Source organism: Acinonyx jubatus, chromosome B1 (assembly GCF_027475565.1).
Source record: "Acinonyx jubatus isolate Ajub_Pintada_27869175 chromosome B1, VMU_Ajub_asm_v1.0, whole genome shotgun sequence".
Lineage (NCBI taxonomy): Eukaryota > Metazoa > Chordata > Mammalia > Carnivora > Felidae > Acinonyx > Acinonyx jubatus.
Window position 1 is genome coordinate 72,093,557 of NC_069382.1, and position 26,726 is coordinate 72,120,282.

The 26,726-nt window shown below is 40.5% G+C and overlaps 2 protein-coding genes across 4 annotated transcripts in view; one reads left to right on the forward strand and one right to left on the reverse strand.

The window, feature by feature from the left end:
- RNF175 (ring finger protein 175) overlaps nt 1-14,692 on the forward strand; it is a 51,296-nt gene extending 36,604 nt beyond the window's left edge. The window contains exons 7-9 of one of the 2 annotated variants that reach the window (XM_027067635.2): nt 4,259-4,392; nt 7,599-7,700; nt 9,850-14,692. In XM_027067635.2, coding sequence (XP_026923436.2) covers nt 4,259-4,392; nt 7,599-7,700; nt 9,850-9,970 — 357 coding nt within the window. In that variant the 3' untranslated portion in view covers nt 9,971-14,692. The remainder of the gene's footprint in view (nt 1-4,258; nt 4,393-7,598; nt 7,701-9,849) is intronic. The other variant, XM_027067641.2, reaches the window with a different exon arrangement.
- On the reverse strand, nt 14,468-25,968 carry TLR2 (toll like receptor 2). 2 transcript variants are annotated; one of them, XM_053216848.1, is made up of 3 exons: nt 25,311-25,968; nt 19,004-19,637; nt 14,468-17,263 (listed from the first exon to the last, which is right to left on the reverse strand). In XM_053216848.1, the coding sequence occupies exon 3, from the start codon at nt 17,240-17,242 to the stop codon at nt 14,888-14,890; it is 2,355 nt and encodes a 784-aa protein (XP_053072823.1). In that variant the 5' UTR covers nt 17,243-17,263; nt 19,004-19,637; nt 25,311-25,968; the 3' UTR covers nt 14,468-14,887. The 2 variants fall into 2 exon arrangements, with proteins under 2 accessions (XP_053072823.1, XP_014936139.1); XM_015080653.3 differs by lacking the exon at nt 19,004-19,637.
- Between the last annotated feature and the right edge of the window lie 758 nt (nt 25,969-26,726).

The window sequence follows — 26,726 nt, forward strand, 5'->3', positions numbered from 1 at the left end:
AATATATTCTGACTGTATATTGGTCTCTGGGACTTAGAAAGTATCCCTAATAGCTTTTTCTTAAACTCTCTTAAGATTGAAACTCCAAGTGGACATACTTGCTGGTTAGATGGATTTCATATTCAGATATTAGGAGCACTCATCTATGTCTGACACATGCGCATCTCGTAAAAACTCACAAACCAGGGGCTTTGGGATGACCTAGTGGTTTCAGGAATTCTATGTCTCTGTCCTCTGCTGGCCTCTTGGTACACAGCAGATATGAAATGGAAAAGCTACTGTGGATGGCAAGGCAGGAGTGCAATTCCAGACTGTTCTTCTCTCTCTCCATTTATGGGGCAGGACTAAGTAGACGTGACCTTGACTTCATCCCTGTTCAGTCTGCCCTTCTCCATCTCCGTAGGCTCTATCTTACTCTTTTCCTATAGCCTGGAATCCGACTTCTGTGGTGAAATGCTGGAACAAGATACCTTTTGGAAGTCCCCTGCCATGTGTCATCTATGGGACAACTGCCTTGGAGAGAGCATTTCCACTCCTAGTTCCTCCAGCAAAAGCCAGAAGTCATACTTCTTAAAAATTTCCCAAAGCCTCTTGTACTTATTTATGGACAGGAGAGGGAGAGAAGAGTTGTGTGTCCTCTGTTCTCCAGTGGACCAGGAAGAAGAGATTCAACTTCACAAGACAAGTTTTTAAGCGCCAACTTTCTGGAGACTTCTCACCTGATCCCACCCCACCAGGCTTCAACTTCTTGTCATCCTCTGTCAACTTAACTTCATCTACCAAATATATAAAACCCACTGCTTCAAGCCATTGGCACAGCCACGAGTGACTTGAACTGATGGAGTGTGTGTGTGTGTGTGTGTGTGTGTGTGTGTGTGTGTGTGACAGAGGTAAGGAGGAAGCAAAGGAGAAGCAATTTCCATTCTCACACCACTGCCTAAGCCCCACACCAGACTAATTAAGTCAGAATCTCTGGGAGTGGAGCCAGTGCATCTGCTTTGTTTTAAAAGCTCCTCAGGAAAAGGAATGAGCTATTAAGCCATGCAAAAACATGGATGAACTGTAAATACATGTTGCTAACTGAAAGAAGGCAGTCAGAAAAGGGTTCATGTTATATAATTCCATTTATATGACATTTTGGAAAGGGCACAACTATGGAGATGGTAAACAGATCAGTGGTTGCCAGGGGTTTAGGGAGTGAGCAGGGATGAATAGATGAAGTACAGGGAATTTTTTAGGGCAGTGAAATTATTCTGTATGACACTGTAATCGTAAATACATGACACTATGCATTTGTCAAAATCAATAGTACTTTGTAGCAGAAGGAGTGAAACAATGTATACAAATCCGAAAAATCATTTAGGATGTGAGAGAATGCCAGGACAGAATGTAGACTGTGACAGAAGAATCTAACTGTATTACAAATGCATGAAATAACCACACTGAAGGGAGGAGAAGAAAGCACTGACCTAAGTAACTTTGAAATGAATAGAGATCTAAGATTAAAAGCAAAGGAACTGAACATAAGTACTGTACTCTAGTTTGTAAAGTGTTTTCCCTCGGGGCTATGGGTTCACAATTCTGATACTGCTATCCATGTATTCCGCAACTGAATAACTCAGTAAATGGATGATCCATAGTAGGAGCTATGTTTCTCACCCTCAGAAGGTTATTAACACTCAAGGAGAGAAGGCTAGAATGATCCGTATAGTAAAGGATAAGAGTTAAAGACATCAGTCTGAGATCATGTTTAGCATAATATAGATTACATGTGTCTTAATATAGATGGATACATATAGGAACATCTATTGCTATGATATACACATAGGTTAGTATATACAGCTCTATTTCCTTCCTCTGTCAGCTAAGAAGCCCAGAAGCAATGACACCCCAGTAGCAGTGAGCACACCTAGTGCCCATATCTTTTCTAATGCCATTCTACAATAAAAGGAACCAAGGTTCCTTGGAGAAATGGTTGATTCTAGGTCTTGGCAGGGAATATACAAATGAGCCCGGAGTACCTTGTACTGCCAGAAGTTAAGGAAGTGCTCAAAACAAGCAAACAAACAAAAAACCCCACCACAATTATGAAGATAAGTCAAGGAGACACAGAAGCCAACTGAAAAAGCTGCCAATGGTAAACACTAGAACAATCTGTGCAACCAAATAGTAGTAATGGTAGTAGTAGTAGTCGTTGTAGTAGTAGTAACAGTAGTAGTAATAGTAGTAGTCGTCGTAGTAACAGTAGTAGTAAAAGTAGTAGTAATAGTAGTAGTAGTAGTAATGGTGGTAGTAGTAGTAGTAGCAGCAATAGTAGCAGCAGCAGAGTTGGGTTATAACCCAAAGTATAAAATAAATATCATGAGGGGTGCCTGGGTGGCTCAGTCGGTTGAGCGTCCGACTTCGACTCAGGTCATGATCTCAGGGTCCGTGAGTTCAAGCCCCATGTCGGGCTCTGTGTGCTGACAGCTCAGAGCCTGGAGCCTGGTTCCGATTCTGTGTCTCCCTCTCTCTCTGACCCTCCCCTGTTCATGCTGTCTCTGACTCAAAAATGAATAAATGTTTAAAATAAATATCATGAGTCTATGTTGATATAAATGAATGAATAAATGAATGAATGGAGGAGAATAGACAAATCTCTCATGCAGAAGTCCACGTAATTTATGTAGATACTCCAACCTTAAGAAGGTTATTGGTTACGTTTTTGGGGGTCAGCTTGGGTAGGCTGTGGTGCTCGATTGTTTGATCAAACACCCATCTAGATACACATACATACACACCCTATCAGTTCCTTTTCTCTGGAGAAGACTCACTGATATTGAGGTAGAGCTTAACTTCCCCCTCCTTATGAATGGGCTGTTCTTCGTGATTTCCTCCCAAAGAGTACAAAATAGAAAGGAATAAAAAAAAAAAAAAAAAAAGAGTAGCTTTATAGTAGAGAAACCTGACAGACACTGCATCACACCAGGTGATCAAGGTGAAAATCAACAGTGATAAGACTGATAGCACGTACCCTTGCTATGGTGTGATAAGAATGTTATCTTCGTTCCTAAAACTCATAACCTCACTGTAATCAAGAGAAAAACATCAGCTAAATTCCCATTGAGGGATATTCCGCAAAATACTCCCCCAAATTGTCAAAGTCATAGAAAAAAAGGGAAGTCTGAGAAACCACCACAGCCAACAGGAGCTCAAGGAAACATAACAACGAAGTGGTATCCTGAATCGGATTCTGGAACAGAATGAGGACATTCTTTTTTTTTTTTTTTTTTAATCTAATCCGAATAGGGGCACCTGGGTGGCTCAGTGGGTTAAGCGTCCAACTTTGGCTCAGGTCATGATCTCACTGCTCATGAGTTCGAGCCCCACGTCAGGCTCTGTGCTGACAGCTCAGAGCCTGGAGTCTGCTTCGGATTCTGTGTCTCCATCTCTCTCTGCCCCTCCCCATCTTGTGCGCTCTCTCACTCTCTCTCTCTCTCAAATATACAATAAAACATAAGAAAATTTTAAAAATATAATCTGGATAAAGTATGTACTTTATTTCATGGTAAGTGTCTTCATTGATTGTGACAAAGATACCTACTAATGTAAGATGGTAATAATAGGGGAAATAGGGTATATGGTATATGGGAACTGGTACTATCTTCATATCTTTCCTTTACGTATAAAACAATATTTAAATAAATATTTATTTTGTAAAAAACAGCTTCTTAGGGATTCTAATGTGCTGCCAATATTGGAACCACTCTTCATCCACAGCATTGGAAAGATGCAGGTATCCCAGGTTAGAATTCTAAAAACATTGCTTTCCAATGGGATTAGTCTATATGCTCCCTCTCATCACATGGGAAGTAAAAATGATAGAGATGCCTGAGCTTACTCCGGATCTGTGAATCAGAGTCTCCAGAATAAGAGAAAGGGTTAGGCTACAGGTAAGCTTAAAAAGCTTCCTGGGTGACTCTGAACTACAGCCCTGGATAAAAACCTTTCCTCTTGAAGGATTCCTCAATGGGGAGGTTAAATTGGAGGTTATAATTAGCAGTGTACTCTGGGTCCATTTGGAGTTCAGTGGGTTTTTGCCTGGAGACCCTAACTACACTGAAGCATTCCTAGGAGGAAAAGTGTTTCAAGTTCTAAACCAATGAAGAAGCAGTGAAAACTCTATGTCCCAAAGCCTGGAAGTGGTGTTCCTGTGTTCAGAGAATGAATGGTATGCGCTCTCCTTTCTAACAGTGCTCTGTGCATTTCCCCCAAACAGTTCTACAGCGTCAGTGGGATGCCCACAAGGAGCTTGTCAGACAATGTCTGCGCCGTCTGTGGGCAGAAGATCATTGTGGAGCTCAATGAAGAAGGGCTCATTGAAAACACCTACAAGCTCTCATGCAATCATATGTATCCTTTTCACGGGAAACCATATGGGCTTCATCAAGCCGATGATGGGAGGCAATCTTCAAATAATCTGTGTTGGTCATGGCAAGTCAGGGAGCACTGTCTCATACCTTCCTCCCCTCCTCCTAGCCCCATCTCCTCTGCCTTGCTTAGCTCCCATCCCCAAACCCCAGGTCCTTGTCCTCCACCTTCTCTCTTGCTGAGACTTTCTGATAATCTCTGCTAACTAAGGAACCGCTAACTGAGGTGAACCTCTTTGGCCAGTGATTTCCTTTGTAAAAATGAATCTTCATGCTACCCAGAGAGAAAGGCTGTATGTAGCATCTGCCCAAGACACTGGCTGGGAAAGTTGGCAAAGCCGTACGTGAACAGATAGCCAAGAAGAACCTGGGAGAGAAAGGTGTGGGGGTGAGAAAAAGTGGAGTTTCAGGTTCAGAGAGGAACTCAGAACTGTCCAGGTGGAGCCTCTGAATCTCACAGGACTGAAAACAACAAAGTATGCTTTGCCTAGAAATAATCCTAGGAACTTACTTGTGTCAACAGTGATAGAGGGGTCAACCAGCTATCAGCTCTGGTCTTGGAAAGAAGATAACGTCACAGGCAGCAGGACACCTCGGACTACAAAAGGAGGGACCAAAACTTGAGCATCTAGTTTTTGAACCATGTGGCTCCTCTGTCTGCGAGGTCTGCCCTGAATGGCTGATAGATCTTTAGGTGTTAGGATGCAGACAAGCCTGGGCCTGGAAACCAGCATTCTCTGGGAATTCCAATAACTGTTGAGGAAGACCTCAACATATGGAAAGATCTAGGATCAAGAGTCCTGAATATGTAACTCTGGATACCAAAGTTGTGTTTGGGTTGGCCGACAATCAGTATTTTAATTCTCTTCTAAATATAGGGGAAAATAAGGTATCATTTATCTTTATTTTATAGTACAATATCAACTTTATAATATTGCTCTGCACTCAGTTCAACCCTCTGGCATTATGAGGTGGTTAAACCATCTGTCTTTTGCCTCTGAAGCCCACCTAACTCAGTAATACTCTAGATGTGCAGTGCCTATGACTCGGTTCTGTTTAATCTGGACAGATTCCATTTATTCAATCCTGAGAGTTAAAAAATGGAGTAAATGCATCTGAAATGCAATAGGAGACCTTACTCCTGATGTTTAAGCCTTACCATTTTAAGGTAAGAAACACAAAAATATCTCATATGGAGTTCTATGGTGGTTTTCCAGTGTGATACCTTTCCCAAAAAACTATCCTTCCAAGTCTGGCCCTAGTTTTAAATACGATTTACTTTTCAAGTGTTGGAACAGAGCCCCTTATGCCATTTGCAAGTGGAAATATTTTCTCTCTCCACCTTTAAAACCCCTTAGGGATTGATGTGCATGTGGGCATATGTAATCTAAAATGTAGTCACTTTTAAATTTGCTTTGCAGGGAGTACTGTTATTGGCCCATTTTAGCATGAATCATATTAGCAAGGAGTGGGTAAACGTGAGTCATATTAACAAGGTGGGGCAGGGGAAGGAATCTGAGTATTGCTCTGCAGCAACTCTGCCAGCTTGGAGACTTTTCAGGATCAAGATTTAAAGATGAGACAGGATATTAAGAGGACATGGACATTTCAATGCTGGCTCTATGACTCCTGAACTCTATATCTATCTGGAAGATAAGGCCATACTCCAGCCCTTTTGAATAAAGGGCTGCAGGGGTTTGGGTTTAAAATCTTTGTTATAATGTTGCACCTGGGTGGCTCAGTCAGTTAAGCTTCCGACTTTGGCTCAGGTCATGGTCTTGTGGTTCATAGGTTCAAGCCCTGCGTCAGGCTCTGTGCTGACAGCTTGAAGCCTGGAGCCTGCTATGGATTCTGTGTCTCCCTCTTTCTGCCCCTCTCCCACTCATTCTCTCTCTCTCTCTTTCTCATGCTGTCTCTCTCTCTCAAAAGTAAACATTAAAAAATTTTTTTTATTAAAATCTTTTCTATAATACACCACTTTATGTTAATCCAAGCCTTTTGCAAAAATGACCCAATTCCAAAAACGTACAATAGTGGAAACTCTTAGTTACATACACATCTAATATTGAGGAATTATACACATGGTCTTGACTGCTCTACACTCCCATTTATTAGGGAGGAGACTGCTACATCATTGCTGTTCACATGGACATGTAGCAGGCTAGTCAGAAAATCGTTTGATTTTGATTCAGAAAGCTACACTGGGATCAACAATTGTAAAAATAACTAAATAAATAGGATGGATCTCATTACTGTTACTCATTTTGCCCAAATCTACACTGTTGTGGAACCTGAGAAAATATATCTGCAAAAGTAGTTGGTTTTGCGTGATTCACTCAAATATTTATTTAATAAATAGGCACTTAGGCACTGTATCAGGTGCTAAGGACAGGGAAGAATGATACCTGGTCCCACAGGTTTCATGTGGTCCAGGAGAGACATGGATATACATGGAATGTCATGCTACAGTGTGATAGGAGCTCTAATGGGAGCAATTGTGGGAAAAGACAGGGTTTGCTCTCAACTTTGGGGGCAAAGGGCCAAACTCTCCAGTCAGGGAAATATATACAAATGAATTTATAAATGCCTAGTGTTTCAGAATTTTATTAGGTTTATATTCTATTAAAAATAAATGCCTTCTTACCAGTAACAAAAAAATCTTAAGACTCATAAAGCTAATAGAAATCTCCATAAACTTATGGTTTATGACTACAAGTAACTTAAACTTGTCTAGGTGACAAGTGTGATTACGTAGTAGGTAATGAGTAAGGCACAAAGCATAGAACAAGGAAACACTATGGTAAATCTATGAGAAATGCACAATTAGCGAGGCAAGGAGATGTATTAATACAGTGCGATGTTAAATATTGCTGTAAAAAAGCACTTTCATATTCTTTATCTAATTTAATTCTTGGGAGAATCTAGTGCAGCAAGAAGAACAGGTAAGGCCAAGAAGCTATGTAAACCTCGCAAGTTCCTAAAGCTGTTACAGCTCTGACTGCAAGCTCACAGTCCTGGGGTTCCATTGGCCTACAGAATCTTCCTGAGAGTGATGTGCACACTCAAGTCATGACTCACCTCCATTCTCACCCTCTACTTCATCCTGCAGATGGGATCATTTCCATTATGCCATCATGAAGCAGACCTTGCCTCTTACTATCTAGAAACTTCCCTAACGAGATGCTTAAGCTTTCACGAATTCTGCATCCGAGGTTGGTGTATAGTTGGTAAAAAGCAGACTTGCCCTTACTGCAAAGAGAAGGTTGATTTGAAGAGGATGATCAGTAACCCGTATCCTTTAAAAAAAAAAAAAAAGTTGTGAGATATTATGTAAATGTTCTGGTAATGCATTCTTAAATCTAAATATTCATTATCTTCATTACAGTTTTAGCTGAAAGCTTTGTTTTCCCGTATCTATTTCAAAATGACTTACTAGTCTCTTTTCTCCCCTGTGCCTATGTTACTACTCTGGCTAGGAATTTAAATGCCAAAAAAGATACATTATACTCTTTATAGTCCATGTATTCTACTATAAGGGCTTTAGTGGGAATGTGATGGGATATTGCAAGAGATGGGTAAATACATGGAAGGATTAGATAGATAGATGATAGCTATATAAATAGATGATGGATGGATGGGTGGGTGGGTGGATGGATGGATGGATAGGTAGGCAGATAGTTGGATGACAGGTAATGGGTGGATGGGATGAGTGGGTGGGTATATAAATATATAGACTGGAAATGAAATTTTAAAATCCCCAAATGTGAACTAGTATATAGAAAAGTATTTTTAAGATATACTATAGTTTATTATTTCCAGAATGAGTAAGGTTATTTTCCCCCTGGATTTGGTCTTTTAAATTCCTTGCCATGCCTCATCTTGTCTTAGGCTAAACCCTAGTGATAATAATATTGAAAGAAAATGAGGAACTACAGACAGCTTATGGCAGCAGCTAGGATTTTTATAGACACCAAGGTTCTCCAACTGAGGCCACAGGAAGCCTCAGTGGCCCCATCCAGAGCTGACCACAAAGACTTAGTCCTCAACCCCACTGGCTCAAGACCATAATACGGTAAAACCTTAGTTTGCAAGCATAATTCATTCTGGAAACATGCTTGTAATCCAAACCACTTGTATATCGAAGTGAATTTCAAGAACCATTGGCTCAGTTGTGATCATGTCACGTTCAGTGTCACGTACTACTTGTATTGCAAGACAATGCTCGTTTATCAAGCTAAAACTTATTAGAAATGTTTGCTCATCTTGCGGAACACTCACAGAACAAGTTACTCACAGTCCAAGGTTTTACTGTATATCTCTTCCAGGGGCTAAGTGGGATTGAAACATAGCCCCACCTTCAGCAGCAAACATTGAGAGGTTGGCATCAACCTGCCAAGTACTGTCTCTCCTCATGAGAGACAGCCTTTCCAGACTTTCTGTGTACCAGTCACCTAAATTTTACAGTGCTGAAGGAGACACCTCCCTTGTTCCCTCTCCTCCTATTCTTTACCAACCCTGAATGTACAGTTTTAACAATGGCTGCCAGGGGCAATGCCCACACCTCTCTGATGACTGCAAATCAAGGAAAGATTTGCAATTAGGGCAGCAGAGGAGGGAGCATCTTTTTGTCTCAGGGCCATGCCACAGCAAGAGAGCACCTCTGTGGCCACCAGCTCCCTCTGGTGTGTGATGCTCCCCCCTCCTTCCAGTGCATCTGCTCTCTCTGAAGTTCCCTTCTGATAGGAGGAAACCAAGTCCCGAACTGCTTTTGGTTAACAACCTATAAAACTAAAATATATGCAGCTTTGTTATAATGTTGGTGATGATATGATCATAAATGTCACCTTAAATGCTCATTTAAATAACAAAGGACCATCGGTTACTCCATACAGTCTTGAGAGAATAAGCTTTTCAATATTACATGTACTCCTTTTATTGAGAGTCAGTAAAAAGAAAAGCTTCTTGGGGAATATTTGCCTTTATGTATGTAACATTGCTATTAGAGATATTATGTGTTAATTACATCCCCTTAGCACAATTTATCAAAGAAACCGGAAAAAGCATATCTTATCTGTGATGGTTTTCTTTTCAATACAGTGCTGAAGGCTGTTTTGGCTCACTTAAGGAAGTTTCCATGATCCTTGGTTTCCAGTGTCGTCATCTTCCTCTTCCTTTCTCTGTTAGTATATGACCCTTGCCTTTTGTTGTTTTATAGTTTGAGATTTTATTGTAATCTGTTTTATTGTTGGAAATTTGGTGTAATGTAAATAACAATGATAATCAAATGCTATAAAAATCACATAAGGGGCTTTTAAATGAGCATACAGAATTAAGAGGAAAGGAAATACTCATTGCATTGTTGATTACATTTGCAAATGATATTCATGAATATTTGTGCTACTTGACTGTATATAGAGCAACCTCCTTAACTGAGATTTAGCTGGGAGCGCACACACTTTTTATATGGACAAATCCTGGATTGGCTTCGTTATTTGGTGGCCTGGCAACCCGTGGTGATTGGAATAGTTCAAGGCATTAATTATTCACTAGGGCTGGAATAGTACAGCAGACTTACTCCAGAAGCAATGTGTTGCACGTTGAAATATTTTTAAATCCTTGATCCTACACTTAATATCGATATTCTTTTTTTTAATTTCAGAGGTGATCCCAAGAGTTTAGAGAACTGAGCCTTACCTAAGCAGTCTGTCTATGTGGAAAGAATTTAGAGAGAAGCTGAATGTCAAAAGTTCAGAAAAAAACCAAAAGTGAAACCAATGAATCTGTGAAGTAGCAATTAGTAAAAATTTATTGTGCACACATCTAAAAGATAGTTTGCAAACCAGGAGCACTCAGACTAAAACACAGAATGAGGCTCAGAGCTATATGTTATAAAGCAGCTTATATAGTGTGGAGGCAGTGACTGTTTATTCTTCATGGTGATTGGTTACAATATGGGAATTTTCTTAAATGAAAGGGAATTGGTTAGTGATCACCTCATCTCAATTTGGGGAGAACAATTTAAGTTTTGCTTATGATTTTCAGAGGTGTAAGCAAGAAGTGATCTCGGTCAAGTTAGCTTTGCTTGTCCTGCAAAGTAAGCTAAATTAAGCTTTGCTTGTATGACTAACCTGGTTTTGTCCACTTAAGGAGTTTTCAAGTCTGGCCTCTGTTTGTGTTTGGTTTTAACATGAACAACAGAATAAACAAATAGAGCACACTTTGCATCTTTCCCCTTGTGATCATTTTTCTAATTGATGCATGCAGCCCATTTGTTAGCACCTGCCATGGACATCCTACCTCTAATTTGGCTAATAATGTACTTCTTACATACAACATTTAGTTACAACTGGTATCTTCTAACCAGTTCAACATCTTCAAGGACGTAGGCAGAGTTGTTAAGTAATCTACAGTTCAAGGAGATTACTGCAGCTTTGGCATCATAAAGGCCTCTGTGTAGAGGGCATTATTCCCAAAATGTCTAGCACTAGGTGCCACAGCCCAGCCCATTCAAAGGGCCTGAGCTGCACTGCGTTTCCTGGGCCTGCCAAGTGCACTTGACCCATCCAAGGGTTGCATTAAAGTGGAGGAAAACCACTCTCTTCTTTTGTGCCACTCTGTTCACATGCACGCATGCACACACACACGCGCACACACCATCACTGTTGCTGTACTCTGCTTTTATTTTCTTCATAGCACTTATCAACACCTGAAATCATACCATACATTTGTTTGTTATTGTTTGTCTCCCCTTCCAGGAAGGCAGAGAATTTTATCTATTTAGTTCCCTGTTGTATCTCCAGCACTTGGAGCACTGGCTGGATATAATAGGCACTCAGTAATTATTTGCTGAAAGAATGAATTAATCCAGCAGGAGGGGGTAAAATTAATGGAATAGGAAAGAACTGTCCAAAAGAATTAACTCAAGAACGATAGACTCCCCAAATTAATTTGTTTTAAATTGCTGGTGAGTGGTTGAACAGCGACCACCACACACATATCAGACATCTACTCTGCACACTTGAAGACATTATACTTGTATGAAGTAGAAGGAAACACACCTACTGTCAAAAACATAGGCCATGTTCTTAATGCTATTCAAAGTTCTATCACAACCATAATGAAAAAACTCACACTCAGATTTTTTCTACCTGTTGGTAATTTTCCTTCTTGAAACTTCCCAATGCTTCAGTATTATGATTGACTCACCATCCAGATTATTAGATTGAACTCTGATTTATTTCCCTATTCAGCAAATATTTCATTAATTCAATGCTTATTCCATACCAGGCATGGGCAACGATTAAGGAGAGAAAACAAGATTCCTGAGCTTATAGTCTATTGACAAATAAAAACACGTCACTGTTGGATAAAGCACTACCTTAAAGTGTTTTCTTCTATAAAAGGAGCCCTTAAATTGACCTCTGATGCATTTCCCATTTATCTTTTATGAACAGCTGCAGGAGGATAGCCTTTAGAACCCTTTGCAACTCGGGGAGAGTAAACCGTATGTGTCTGCATAGAATTCTAAATGACCCTCAGAGTTCAGAAATGTTGGATAATCACTAAACAAGCTCACACAAAACAATAAAGATGCCATTCCCTTCATAGTTTAGGCATTGAAAACCTCATCCCAATTTTTTGAATATGTATATATACGTTGAAAAAATTATGGAGAGCTATACACTACACAGTTACCAGTGGTCATCCCAAGGTGAAGGGGGAAGAGTGGATTCGTTCTTTCTATGCTCTTACCTCGTGTCCAAAATTTCTACAGTGAACATGTTTAACATTTGCAATGAGAAAAATAAAGATTATTTTTATATTACTTCAAATCTAGCAATTAACCATGGAGCTATTTCTATTGCTGTTTAAATTACTGAAATTAAATCTACAGACCAAGTCCATGTTAAATTTATCTGGTTCTCATGATAATTAACATTGTACTTAATGGAGGACATAGAGAAGTAAAGTAAATAGTCCATAATTGCCTTTGGTTTCCGTAGCATCTCAAGTTTCCTTCTCCTGAATTTGTCCATTTTTTTCTTAGACTAGCTACTGTTTCCTCCTTCATACTTCCCAGGAGTTGTTATGAGAGAGAAGAAACACTGTGAAGAAGAAACACATAGCCTAAAATCTGCTATGCACTTCATGAATTTATTTCTCTGGGATATTTTTCTACAAAAACAAAACAAAAGAAAAACAAACAGTGTCCCTTGTATCACTGCTAGTACCCATAAGAGAAAAATATACATTTATAAACTATAATCTGTAAGATGAATCACTTCTTGGGGAAAAAAATAATAGCTAACATCCACTACCGGCATCCCTATTACCCCACGCAAACTTCCATGGTTCCCGTTCTCAGAGGTTTGGTCCTCTTGCCCCCCTCACCCCTCCAGAGGGAGTGGGAACCAAGGGGCATGCACTCATTGGTTTACTTACCCTGCTGTACATTCAGACCTACATCATACCCTCTGATGTAGATATTACTGTTCCTATTCTAAGGGCAGGAGAATATTTGGGGACAGGTTAAGTGACTTGCCCAAAGATACGCATCTACTGACCCAGGTTTTTCTGACTCCAGAGCTCAATGAAGCACATGAACCCAGTCCTGGCTGAGAACTAAGCAGGTCAGGTCATTTCTACTCGGTCATTTCTATTCAGGTCATGATTTCACAGTTTGTGAGTCAGAGCCCCACATAGGGCTCTGTGCGGACAGTGCAGAGCCTGCTTGGGATTCTCTTTCTCGCCCTCTCTCTCTGCCCCTCCCGTGCTCACCTTCTCTCAAAATAAATAAACATTAAAAAAAAAAAAAAAAAAAGAACTGAGCAGGTCAGAGGAGGTTAGCTTCCTTTCACATGTGGTTCCCAAGTTAAGAAATTTGTGTCGAATCAGCAAATAGTTCTTAGCTTAATTTATTTCATTGCATTAAATGCAATGTAGTATTAACTCTAGCTTATAAAAATTAACATATGGAAGTAGTATATATCTTTTAAATTATTGTGTATCAAATATTTTTTGAGTCACACTGAGGAATTGCTAGGCATATACTTGTTTAAAGATCTACTTACTTCACACGTGCTTTTGTAAATGTTCAGAGGAAAAGAGAGCCTTTTTTAGAATCAGAAACAAGACTTTTTCAGAAGAAAAAAGCAAGATGCTGCAGGAGAAATGGATGAGAAGGCAGGGACCGAGAGCCAGAGTAACTAGACACTAATCAGAACTTCACCCAGAGGTAAAGGCTGAAGGAAGATTAGAGTCAGGGATGTGGGAGGCTTCCTTCGTGGTCTTCTAAACTAAGTATTTCATTCACACTTGACCCTTGAACAACACAGGTTAAAACTGCATGGGTCTACTTATGCTCAGATGTATGGTTTTCTTAATAAGATGTTCTTTTCTCTGGCTGACTTTAGTGTAAGAATACCACATACAATAATATATATAACATACAATATGTGTGTTAATTGGCTGCTTATGTTATCAGTAAGGCTTCCAGTCAACAGTAGACGACTAGTAGTTAAGGTTTGGGAAGTCAAAAGTTACACACACAGATGTTTGAGTGTGCAGAGGGAGGGGGTACATCACTGCCCCTAAGCCCTGCCTTGTTCTAGGTCAACTGTACTTCATTAGTTTCATTTTCATGGGAAGCCACAATTTACTGTATATTGTGTTATATATACTTTCTCAAGTAACTATGACTGGAGAAACCTATCAAACACCCAGAAAGACAGGCCCAGTTCATGTGAAAATACACCATCTAGGTACTTTGCATACTGTAAAGTTTAACGCGGACTCAAGGCACTTCTTTCTAGGAACAGCAACAAGTTTGGCTGAGTGCACCAACCTTTTGCCTTCTTGTTCTTGAGAGCAGTCACACAGTGAGGAAACAGCTAAGTGGGGTAGAGAATGCCATCTGCAGACATGCATGAGTATCCTTGCAGAAAACTGACCAACACATTCATGGGAAATCTGTTCCTTCGTGCTATTTCCTAATGAACTAAACCAATTGCTACAGATAATTCAGATGTCGATAATGGACTCAGATCATGATCATCTCATAGGATTAATAAAAAGCCAAGAGCATTTAATTTTTAATCTGGTAGTTTTTATAAAACAGCACTCTAGAGGCACCTGGGCAGCTCAGTCAGTTAAGCGTCCGAGTCTTGATTTCAGCTCAGGTCATGATCTCACAGTTCGTGAGTTTGAGCCCCACATTGGGCTCTGTGCTGACAGAGCCTGCTTGGGATCCTCTCTCCCTCTCTCCCAGCCCTCCCCACCCCCCCCCCCCAAATAATAATAAAACATTTAAAACAACCAGCACTCTAGACAAAATATGAACAGTTTTAGTGGTTTTAGTAAGCAAGCCTTCAAATGACAGTGCATTTATGTGGTCCACCTATAACTGTCAGAATGGACTCAGCTACAACTAGTGATATAAAGACCACCACCAGACCAAGACTGGCCTTTAATGAAGGAACCTAGGACTTTATTGCAGTTCTCAAGTTTAACCAAAACCCCTCCAGCTGAGTTTCGTCTGTGGGCCACTCCAGGTAGGTCTTGGTGTTCATTATCTTCCGCAGCTTACAGAAACGCTGGGGGATGGCCTTTTTCTCAATGGGCTCCAGAAGAATGAGAATGACAGCATCGTTGTTCTCATCAAACAGACGGAAGTGGGAGAAGTCCAGCTCGTACTTGCACCACTCACTCTTCACAAAGTTTTCAGAAAGCACAAAGATGGTTTTGTGGCTCTTCTCGATGGAGTCGATGATGTTGTCGATAATCCATTTGCCGGGAATGAAGTCCCGCTTGTGAAGACACAACTTGAAGGGAGGGTCGAAGTGCTCCAGCTCCTGGACCATAAGGTTCTCCACCCAGTGGGAATCCCGCTCGCTGTAAGACACAAAGGCGTCATAACAGAGGTCCCGCTGGGGAGCTTTCCTGGGCTTCCTTTTGGCCTGGAGCCAAGCCCACATCATTTTCAGGTACCACAGCCCGTGGAAACGGTGGCACAGAACCCCCGTGAGCAGGATCAACAAGAAAAGGACACAGCACACGACAGACACCAGAGCTGCCCTGTGGCATTCAGAAGCTGGGAGATGGGTGTCCTGAACCCGCTGGCCCCGCACATAGAATGGAGAGTCACACAGGTAATTGTGTGGCCAGTCGGTCAGGATCTGGGCCAGTGCTTGCTGCTCCCGCGTGAAAGACAGGAATTCACAGGAGCAAATGAAATTGTTGCCACCAGCTTCCAAAGTCGTCAGTCTTTGAAAAGAATCAAGTTGCTCCTTAGAGAAAGTGTTTATTGCATTTCTGCTGATTCTCATGACCTGTAACGTGGGTAAGAAGGAGGCATCTGGTAGAGTCTTCAACTTATTTCTGGAAATATAAAGTTCTTTGAGTTGTGGCAAAGTCAGAGAAAATGAATCGAGATTGTTATTGCTAATATCTAAAATTTCCAGTGTCCAGGGGATGCATCGGGTTAAGCTGTATATTCTGGTGTTGGATAAGTTCAAATATTTCAACTTTTCTGGCCACTGACAAGTTTCAGGCATAGAAAGATAACTGTTCTTACTAATATCAAGGTTAATCAAGTTTTTCAGAGTAAGCAAAGTTTCTCCGGTTTTTTCTAATGATTTCAAACGATTTTGCCTTAAAATTAAGGTTTGTAGGAGGGGCCAGGCATGCTCACAGGCTGCATTTCTCAAGTATTCTTCAACCATTAAATTGTCACTGAGATCCAAATATTCTAATGATTTTAAATGTTGTGAAAGTAAACAAGGAACCAGAAACACCTTACTGCTTTCTACTGTGACCCTTTTAACTCTTTCTGTAAGTGAATACACACTACTCAGATCACGAAACGAGTAGAAGTATGGAATGACCAACCTCCGTACTGTTAATGTCTCTATCCCACCTACACTTCCAATTTTGCCCATGTCAGATACGTCAAAGTCGCCAAGCCCATGGAGAGTACAGTCCTCAAACTCTACTTCTAACACTCCAGAAACGTAATTCAACAGTTTTACAAGTTCGCTAAAACTTCCATCAGTGATTTTCACGTTTCTAAACGTCCACTTTTTAATCGACGTATTTGTTTCATTGATGGATGCTTTTGAAAAATGTAAAGTGTTCAAATGAGTATCTCTCAGTTCCAAATGTTCCACAGAACTTAAAAGATCTACAAAAATCGCCAGCAGCAAATCAGGCTGTTTCATACGAAGGGCCAGATGGCTGATGTTCTGAATGGACTTCAAACTCTCTGGCTCATACTTCTGGAGATTTGAAGCATCAATCTCAAGTTCCTCAAGAAAAGTCAGCCCAGCAAAATCCTTTTCCTGAATCGCAGTGAAACTGTAAATATTTCCCACTTTCAGAATTCGCAAAGTTGTGAGCTGAGAAAAAAGAGGTGTTTGCCCAAGTGATTTGTAAGGATTTCCCAGCAAGTTTAAGAACTTCAAGGAAGAAAGGGGCCTGAACCACGAGGATGATAAATTAGATATGTGATTATAGGATAAGTCCAAATGTTCGAGACTCCCCAGGGAAAAAAAAGAATCTTCCTCTATCGTGTTAATTTCATTAGACTCCAGCCTCAGAGCCCTGAGGTTCACACAGCCCTGCAGGTCACTGTTGCCAATGTAGGTGATCTCATTGTTGGAGAGGTCAAGGCTTCTCACAGCCGCCGTGAGTCCTGAAGGGATGGAGTTTAAAGATCTGGAGTGGCCCTCGCAGATGCCCGTGGAGTCACAGGACAGAGAAGTCTGATGAGGGGCCACTTCCTTGGAGAGGCTGGTTACAGCCCCCAAGACCCATACTGTCCACAAAACATGTGACATTGTCCAGTCCAGTAATTCAACCTACAAATAAAAGAGGTTCAAATGAGTGACTGTGTTTGACAGTATATCATGATTCCAGTTCTTGAGAAATGTTTTGTAAGGTATAAGGCACATGCGCACGCACACACAGAGCTACCTGGAAATAACAGAGCGGCAAATGGAATGTATGAATGGGGATATGTTGCTGCCACATCCAGCAACACCAACACAGACATTCTGCCACTGTGCCATGACCTCAAGATCCAATACCATCTGGGAGTACAGAGCAAGACTCACTATGCCTGAGCTGAAAGAATGAGTCAATGAATGAATGGAGGAATGAACAAGCAAGCAGGTTTAACACGAGCGAGGCTTAATTAACCCTATGGATTTACAATCACCTACTCACGCACTTCAAGCCTTCTTGTATTAAGCATGCCTCTTCCCTGCCTCAATGCCCGCTGGGAGTTAGAGATCTCACAGAGCCCGCCTGCAGCTCTCACTGGAACAGGGTTCACTGACTGCAGCTCCAGCGGGTAGCATGGTCTTTCACCGAAAGAAAAAGGTCCTGTGCTCCCATGCTTCACCTACTCCTAGCAGACAGGAGGGATGCTGGGGACCCCAGGCAGAGCGAGGCGGTTTGCTGGGCTGAGGGACAATCAGACCATCGGAACCTTCTCTTCCTTGCAGAAAAGTAACTGCAGAAAGTAGTGCTCCAGTCTGGATGTGGGGGGGAGTAAAGCTGTCTGCACACTCTCTCCCACTGCTAGTTTACAACCGTGAAGCCAGCACTGTCTTTCTGCCCACCTCCTGGGTCCTATATCCCTCTTTGGCTCTATTCAGCTCTCTCGTTCCTTTTGTCTGTACTCCTCTGCTCACTACATTAGCTCTACAAAACAATTTTAAAAATCTAACCCCAAGAAGAAAACTTTTTGTGGGTAAAACTAATTTCCCACATGCACAGAATCTGAGAGATTACGAAGGCCCTAGGCGTATATAATTTATAGGTACAGAGAATTAAAATATAAATAATGTTAATACACACTTGGCTGGGAAATTTAATAGCTGTTGCTGCCAGATTTTTTACGGCCACACCAGTGCAACTGCTCAGCATCCCCTCCTGTCTCTTTTAGATAAATGGGGCCATACCATGCATACTTATTCTGGATTTTCACTTCTCACCTTACAATATGGCTTGACATCTTTTTCCATCCATATATACAGACGTTTCTGATTTTTTCCCAATGGATCACAGCATTTCATAATATGGATAACCCATAATTTGCATGCCCATCAGCACCATATGACAGTTCCAACTGCCCTCTCTCTTGCCACCACTTTGCACTGCCAGTCTTTTTAACTTCAGCTATTCTGGTAAGCGGTGTAATCTCATCCGAGTCTAAATTTCATTTCCTGGACTAATAATGAACCTGAACACCTTTGCATATGATCATTTGGAATCCTCATTTGTAATGTGCCTATTTCAGTTTTTGGCCTACTGTTTTCTATTGGATTGTCACTATTATAATAATTATTATAAATATTAAATTATATATAAATAAAGATATATACTCTGGAAATGGAAGGAAGATACATATGTTACAAATACAAGCATTCCTCAGAGATACTGCAGGTGAAGTTCTGCCATAATAAAGTGACTATCACAATGCAGCCATTGAAGTGAATTCTCTAGTTTCCCAGTGCATATAAAAGCTATGTTCACACTACACAGTAGTCTGTTAAGTATGCAAGGTCTAAAAAAAAAAAAAAAAAAGTACATACCTCATTTAAAAATGCTTATTGCTAGGGGCACCAGGGTGGCTCAGTCAATTAAGTGTTCGACTTTGGCTCAGGTCATGATCTCACAGTTCGTGTGTTCGAACCCTGCGTAGGGCTCTATGCTGACAGTTCAGAGCCTGGAGCCTGCTTCGGATTCTGTGTCTCCCTCTCTCTCTCTCTGCCCTCCCCCACTTGCACTGTGTTTGTGTTTCTCTCTCTCTCAAAAATAAATAAGCATAAAAAAATAGTAACAAATTTTTAAATGCTCATTGTTGAAGAATGCTAGCCATCATCTGAGATTTCAGTGAGTCATAATCACTGAGCACAGATCAACATAATGAATATAATAACAATATTGAATATAATATTGCCAGAATTACCAAAATGTACCACAGAGACACAAAGTGAGCAAATGCTGTTGGAAAAATGGCAGCGACAGACTTGCTCAATGCAGGGTTACAAGACACATTTGTAAAAAACACACTATCTACAAAGTGCAACAAAGCCAAGTGCAATAAAACAAAGTATGCCTGTATCTTCTTCCACTCTGCTGCTTTTCTTCTTGCTTGGTGGAATCTTCTGATAAGCAGATGTTCTTAAATTTTCTGTTCTGTTTCTTTGTAGTAATTTTTGTGTCCTGTTTAAAAAATATTTTTTACATTATCATGAAGATACTCTCTAAATCTTTATTGCTAAATCTTTATTGCTTTGCCTTTCATAGGCCTATAAACCACATGGGATTAATATTTGAGGTAGCAGATATCCAAATGGAAATATCATTTCCAAAATGGATATTCAATTGACCCAGCACCATTTTTAAAAAGATCACTTTCGGGGCGCCTGGGTGGCGCAGTCGGTTAAGCGTCCGACTTCAGCCAGATCACGATCTCACGGTCCGTGGGTTCAAGCCCCGCGTCAGGCTCTGGGCTGATGGCTCTGAGCCTGGAGCCTGTTTCCGATTCTGTGTCTCCCTCTCTCTCTGCCCCTCCCCCGTTCATGCTCTGTCTCTCTCTGTCCCAAAAATAAATAAACGTTGAAAAAAAAAATTTAATTTAAAAAAAAAAGATCACTTTGGGGAGACAGTCAACAATATTACTTTTGTCAACAATCGCATGTCCTCATAGGGGTGAGTGTGTTTCAGTGTTCTCTATTCTGATCCAATGTCTGTTTGTCTTATCCTTGTACTGGTATCACTACATTAAGTATATAACATAACTTAATATCCTGGAGGGAGGTGGGGTGGGGCGCAAGCCCTTCCTGCTTATTGTTTTTCTTCAAATGAGGCTTGGTTAATCTTGGCATTTTGCATATTCTTATAAATTACAGAATCATCTTATCCGTTTCAAAAACAAAACTTGTTTATTTTAAATGGCAATACTATGAATCTGTAGGTCAATTTGGGAATTACTGACATTGTTACAATAATGAATCTTTCAATCCATACATCTTTCCATTTATTTAGGTTTTTCTTTAATTTATACAATAATATCTTACGGTTTTCTGCACAGAGGTCTTGAGCATATTTTGTGATATTTATTCCCAGGCATTTGAGATCTTCTAAGCTTTAAAAACAATAATACATACTTATATGTGGTATATATTTATTTCAACTAAATTTTATGTATTTACCATGCACTAATTAACCCTGCTAAATTGATTTAGTAATTCCAGTTTGTAGATTTTTATCTTCTATGTACACAATCACATCACTCAGATATAATACTGTTTTTTCTTTTTTCCAATCATTATACCTTTACCTTGTTTTCTTGATTACTGAATGTTGAATCTTATCAAATACTTTTTTCTCTTCCTGTATCTACTGAGATAATAACATGAATTACCTCCTTTACCATGTTAATACTGGTGATTACATTAATTGATTTAGTGTTAAGATAATGTTGCAGTTTTAGAAGAAATCCAAGTTAGTCTGGATATATTACCCTTTTTATATTTTACTGGATATATTTATTTACTAATATTTCCTTAGAATTTTTGCAACTATATTCAGAAGTAAAATCACCCTACACATTTCCTTTCCTCTCCTTTCACCAATGCCACCTTCTAAGACTGCAGTTTTTGTTATTATTTGTACATTTTTCTTGTTTTTGTGAAATATATTAAATATGCTTAACAGCTACAGAACTATCCAGATTTTCTTTTTATTCATCTTTCAGCTTTGATAAGTTGTGTTTTTCAAGGAATTTGTTGTTTTCGTTTAATTATGCAAATATATGGACACAGCTACTTATATCATCCTCTTACTATTTTAATGTTTGTAAGACCTATAGTGAGGTTCCCTATTTCATTCCTTAGATGAGTAATTGGTGCCAGCTTTTTTTATTGTCCTGTCTGTGGTTTATCATTCTTTACAAACGTTTTCAAAAACCAGCTTCTCAGTTTATAGATCCTCTATTTCTTTTCTATTTCACTAATTTCTATTCTTCTAATACTATTTCCTTCCTTCTGCTTTCTCTAGATTTTATTTTATTTTTCTTATTCTAATTTCTTTTTTTTTTTTTAATTTTTTTTTTAATGTTTATTCATTTCTGAGAGACAGAGAGAGACAGAGTACGAGCCAGGGAGGGGCAGAGAGAGAGAGGGAGACACCAGAATCCGAAGCAGGCTCCAGGCTCTGAGCTGTCAGCACAGAGCCTGATGCGGGGCTGGAACCCATGAACTGTGAGTTCATGACCTGAGCCTAAGTCGGACACTTAACCGACGGAGCTACAGCGCCCCTCTAATTTCTTAAGGTAGATGCTTACTCATTAATTTTCAGTCATTCTTCATTCTAATATATTCATTTAAGACCATAAATTTTCATCTAAGCACTACGTTAGCTATATTTTCCATGGCTTTTCCTCTGCTGTTCTTTCCATATTTTGCCTCTTCAAGTTTCAGTCTCGAAATTTTCTTCTAATCTATTTTCTAGCTTATTCTTCTTTCTTCAGCTGTGTTTAATCTACCATTAAATCCATCCACTGCTTTTAAATGTTTGGTTATTGCTATTTTCATTTATTTAATTTCTGTTAGATTCTTTTCCCCATCTGCTATGTCATTTTTTGTAGTTTCCAGCTCTCTGCCAAAATTTTGAATCTTGTCTTTCATCACCTTGAACACAGTAAGCATATGATAGGCTGCATAGCACTTCTAACAGGCTTGAAGGGCAGGGAGTTAAAGGTGAAGGTCTAGGCCAATCATGGATGGAAAGGTAAGGCTGAAGTAGAGGAAACCAAGTCCTCACGTAGATTGTAGCACAGCTCTGATTTATCTGGATGGCTCAGACATTCTTAGTCTCTGAAAATGGATTAAGACGATTTCTGGAATAGCTAGTGCTCACAGGTACCTGCACAAGCAAAGGAGAATTTTCTCCAGAAGACAGTAACGTTATCCTAGGCCTCAAGTTTCTTTCTACAGTGTTTCAAGTTGAATGTCCAGTACACAATAAAAAACAAGCAGGTACTAAAGGAAGCAAGATAATGAGTATGAGAGGAGCAGAAACAGCGGCAATGGAAGCTAGCCTATAAAGACTAAACTAAACTATAAAGATCTAGTATCGTACCCACCTCTAAAACTGATGGTGGTTAAGATGAGATGAGATTACTGTTTGGTACTGTATTTATTCCATTGTCTTTCTGCTTAATTAGTTATTGAAAAAAATCATCTTAATATAACTGTATGGGGCAACAAAAATTTACTTGATTTTTTTCCATTTTGTAATAAATAGCACAAATCTTAAGAAATCTATACTAGTTTTCCCCTAAGATTTAAAGGTCAAATACATCTATTCTAAATTTGTCCTAGCCTTTTGTCTCTAAAATGTAAAATTCATACGAGCTGAGATCTTGGGCTATTTCATACAAGTATTATATGGTACCTATTGCATGGTGGGTTCTCAACAAATAATAATTACTGATGATGCTAAAACTACCATTAACAACTTGACACTGAAGATCACAGTCACTTCTATTCCTCTCATTTCCTCTATACATTACAGCATGGGGCAGAGAGCTCCTCAGAGTAAGACATGGAGAAAGGGAAAAGCAATGGCTAAAGTTAGACCGAGTGGAGTCATATCTAATGAGAGTTGTGGGTCTGCATAAAGCATAAAATCATCTGCTTAAAGAATTCAGAAAATTGGAGTGCCTGGGTGGCTCAGTTGGTTAAGCATCTGTCTCTTAGTTTCAGCTCAGGTCACAATCTCAGGGTTCGTGAGTTCAAGCCCCACATCAGGCTCTGTGCTGGCAGTGCGAATCCCTGCTTGGGATTCTTCTCCCTCTCTCTTTCTGCCTCTCCCTCACTCTCTAAATAAATAAGTAAATAAATAAGTAAACTTAAAAAAAAAAACAAAGAATTCAGAAAATTGACAGAGTGGTGAGGAATCACTGGTCCAAGACCCAGGAAAAGATGGCAGTCTGACAAGTAAGCCTGGCATTAGAAGCAACTTCTGCTGTGCATATCTGCAGAAGCAGAATTGAGAGGAAGTTGAAGCCCTGTTGTCCCCAGAGAAACCACAACCAGATACCCACTTCAGGGTGAGGGCTATAATGGCTGAGTAAAGCAGGAGTGGAGAAGGGCCCCAGGGCCCCAGGCACGGTTGAGAATTGAAAGCACACTCTCCATTAAGCCACGGGCAAGGAAAAGGCTATACCTTATGTGAATAAGGATCTCAGAAATCTCTGCCCTCTGGCCCTGGATGAAGCCAGCCTTCTAGAAACCTCCTCTAAAAAATCAGAACTCCAGGCCTGCCACATACACTGGTGTGGATCAAAATATTGAAAGACAGAATAAAAATTTGGGGGAATTGAATAAAAAAAATAAGTTCCCAAATTATAAATGCATATCGATTCCCCAATAAAAAAAATAAAGAATAAAAAAGAATAAAAATTTAAAATAATAAAGAATAATTAAAAATGATAAAGAATAACAATAAAATAATAAATCAGTAAGTTGTGTATTGAATTAGTAAATAATGATATTAAGTAATAATAAAGCCTAAGCATTTTCTTAAAGAGTATAAATTCCTCACCCAGCCTGAAAACAATGGAATAATATCCTCAAAGGGCAGAGAAGACACACCTGCCAATCTGTCAGTACCCATTTAAATTATCATTTAAGAGTAAAGGTGAGATACATATTTTCAGACATTCAAAACCTAAAAAACCAAAAAAGAATCTTTATCTATACTCCATCATTGAAAGAAGGACCCAAAAACATGTTCTTCAGCAATATGGAAAATAAACCCGTTAAGAGTAGGCAGCAAGAAACTATGGTTGCATTTTTTTAAATTTAATAATTGATAAGAAAGAAGACAGCATTCAAAAACTCAAGCATGGCTTTTGGTATGAGGAAAAAGGAATGTAAATTTTAAATGCTATTGTGGAGGAAAACAATTTTAACAAGCAAGCCTCTTATTTATAAGTAAATACAACTTACATTTATTACTAGATCTTTGTAAGGAGGTCACACCCTATACCCTATACCATAATGCCCTATACCATAAAATCATGCTCAATTACTATTTAACCAACCAAGCCAAATTCTTAAGGGAAACAATACAAAAAATTAACTGATAGCTTAGAAACTTATAAAACATGCTGCAAACTTGTGACAATTTTCGTAAAATAAGAGCATCATAAAAAGTTTAAAGATGCAAATGTTCTCCGCTTAGAAGAGGAAGAAACTTAAAATACTGGTGAACAAGTCAAAATAGGATGATTGCCATTTCCTTTTTTTTCTTTTTTTTTTTTTTCTCTTTACTTTCACGTCAGGCCATCCTATCTATCACTTGCTTTCTGGTAAAGTTCTTAGTAACACTGCAAACAGGACATTCTTCTGCAAGATTAGTATCATCTCAGCCAGCTGAGCTGTTTGTTTATACTTGAACAATCAATCAATTTCTCTCCCTCTCTCTCTCTCCCTCCCTCCCTAAAAAACAAACAAAAACAGTAAAAACACTATCCTGTCTTGCGGCTAAGTTCTAAACACAAGTTCTCATTTCCAGAATTTGGAGAGCTTAGAAGGAGAACTTCAGGGCATTCTTTAAAGAACTCGTCTAAGCTTAAATGCTCTAAATTATTTTCTCATCAGAGACATAACTCAGATCTTTTAAGGATGGAAGAACACGGAGGGCGCGTGAAGCCGGGCTCGGGGTTAGTGAGCGAGAGTCCCAGGCAAATCCTGAGTCCTGAACTTTTCCCACTTCTCAGCCACAGTGATGGAAATCCAACTTTGGAAGTTAGGTCCCTGCAGTAACCCAGGAGCGCAGACAAACCACCAGCGGGAAGCACGCGTGCCGTCTGAAAGCCCTTACCTGACCCTCGTCGTCAGGGCTCGGAGTGGAGGGTGGCGCGCAGGCTGGGGCCGCGGGAGCGTCGGCGTCCTAGCGCCCCGTGTGCAACCGAGAGGGAAGCAGGGATCCCCGGCGCACCCCGGCTGAGGGCTGCGGAGCGAGGACGCCAGCAGAGCGCGCTCTCGGGCGCGGCAAGAAAGGCCCGACGTACCCGGGAGATGGCGGAGCCGCCCCGGGCCGCGTCTCCTGGCGGCCTCCGGATGCGACGCGCCTGTGCCGAGGCCGGGAGCGAAAGGAAACGTGCGCGCGGCGGGCGCGCGTCCTCCCCGGGTGCGGGAACCTTCTGTCGCTGAGCACACCGCCGCGCAGCGGAGGAGAGGCCGTGGGGCCGCGCGCCGTCGCGGCCGCCTTTGGCCCCGGGCTGCTTCAGGTGACCTCGACTGAGGTTGCGGCCCACCCGAGGCGGCTCGAGTCCGCCGAGGGCGCTGGGAGGGAAAACAGAACCGAGATTGGTAGCGGCCCCCGCGTGGGAATTCCCGAAGCACAGAGGAAGATTTCGCAATCCCAGTAGCCAGTTACCCAACTAGTATCATCCAGAAGCTTTGGCATTCAGAGCCTCGCGTTACCCAGAAGCACACCGTCTTTAAATTCCACTTCTCCGTTCCTGTCCATGCTTGGGAGCCCCAATTCGTGCCTATCCCCTCCCTCAACAATTTGTATCTCCAGGGTCCACTTCCACCAGCAAGTCTATACTCTTTTATATTAAAATAGCTCTCACCAGTCACTATCTGGATCAACATAGGAAATTTTGCCTGAGGAGCAGATAAGGACATTTTTTGTTTTAAATCCTGGGGCAGCCCCTGGTGGTGCACTGACTGTAGCACCTATTTCCCATCCCTACTCTTCTCATGAAAGATGTGGGGCTCCAAAGGATTTTGAATCCAAATTCTAACCATGCTCGGTTCCATCACCACCTCTCAAAGTAATTGAAAAACAAAGACTTAGGTTTTTTTCCTTGCCGCAGAAACTAGTGAAGAATGTTCATAAGGGAAACAAATTACCTTTTAAAAATTAAGCTGCCTTAATAATATTCATAGAGTACATTTTATATTCATAACTGTATTTGATTTTCACAAATTGAGGCAGAGGAAGCATTCTTGCTCCTCTTTCGCACACTAGGAAATGCCATGCAAATTGTGGCAGAACTGAGATTTGAAATGAGAATTTTACCTTTCTCGAGCAGCATTCCACATCCCTAATCCTCATTAAGCGTTCCAATATCAGGCAAACTTAATCAGGAAGCAGGAGTGAACTTGAGAGGATGGAGTCTGATTTTCCATTCAGGTTACGGACTATGTGGATATTTCTCTCTCCCTGATGATCCAGGCTCTGCAGCCGCCTGAAAAGACTTTGTTCTTACCACTTCAAAATCTCCAC

What these genes read in the sequence shown, in the direction of transcription:
- TLR2 (XM_015080653.3), bottom strand. Translation starts at nt 17,242, where the DNA reads ATGTCACATGTTTTGTGGACAGTATGGGTCTTGGGGGCTGTAACCAGC.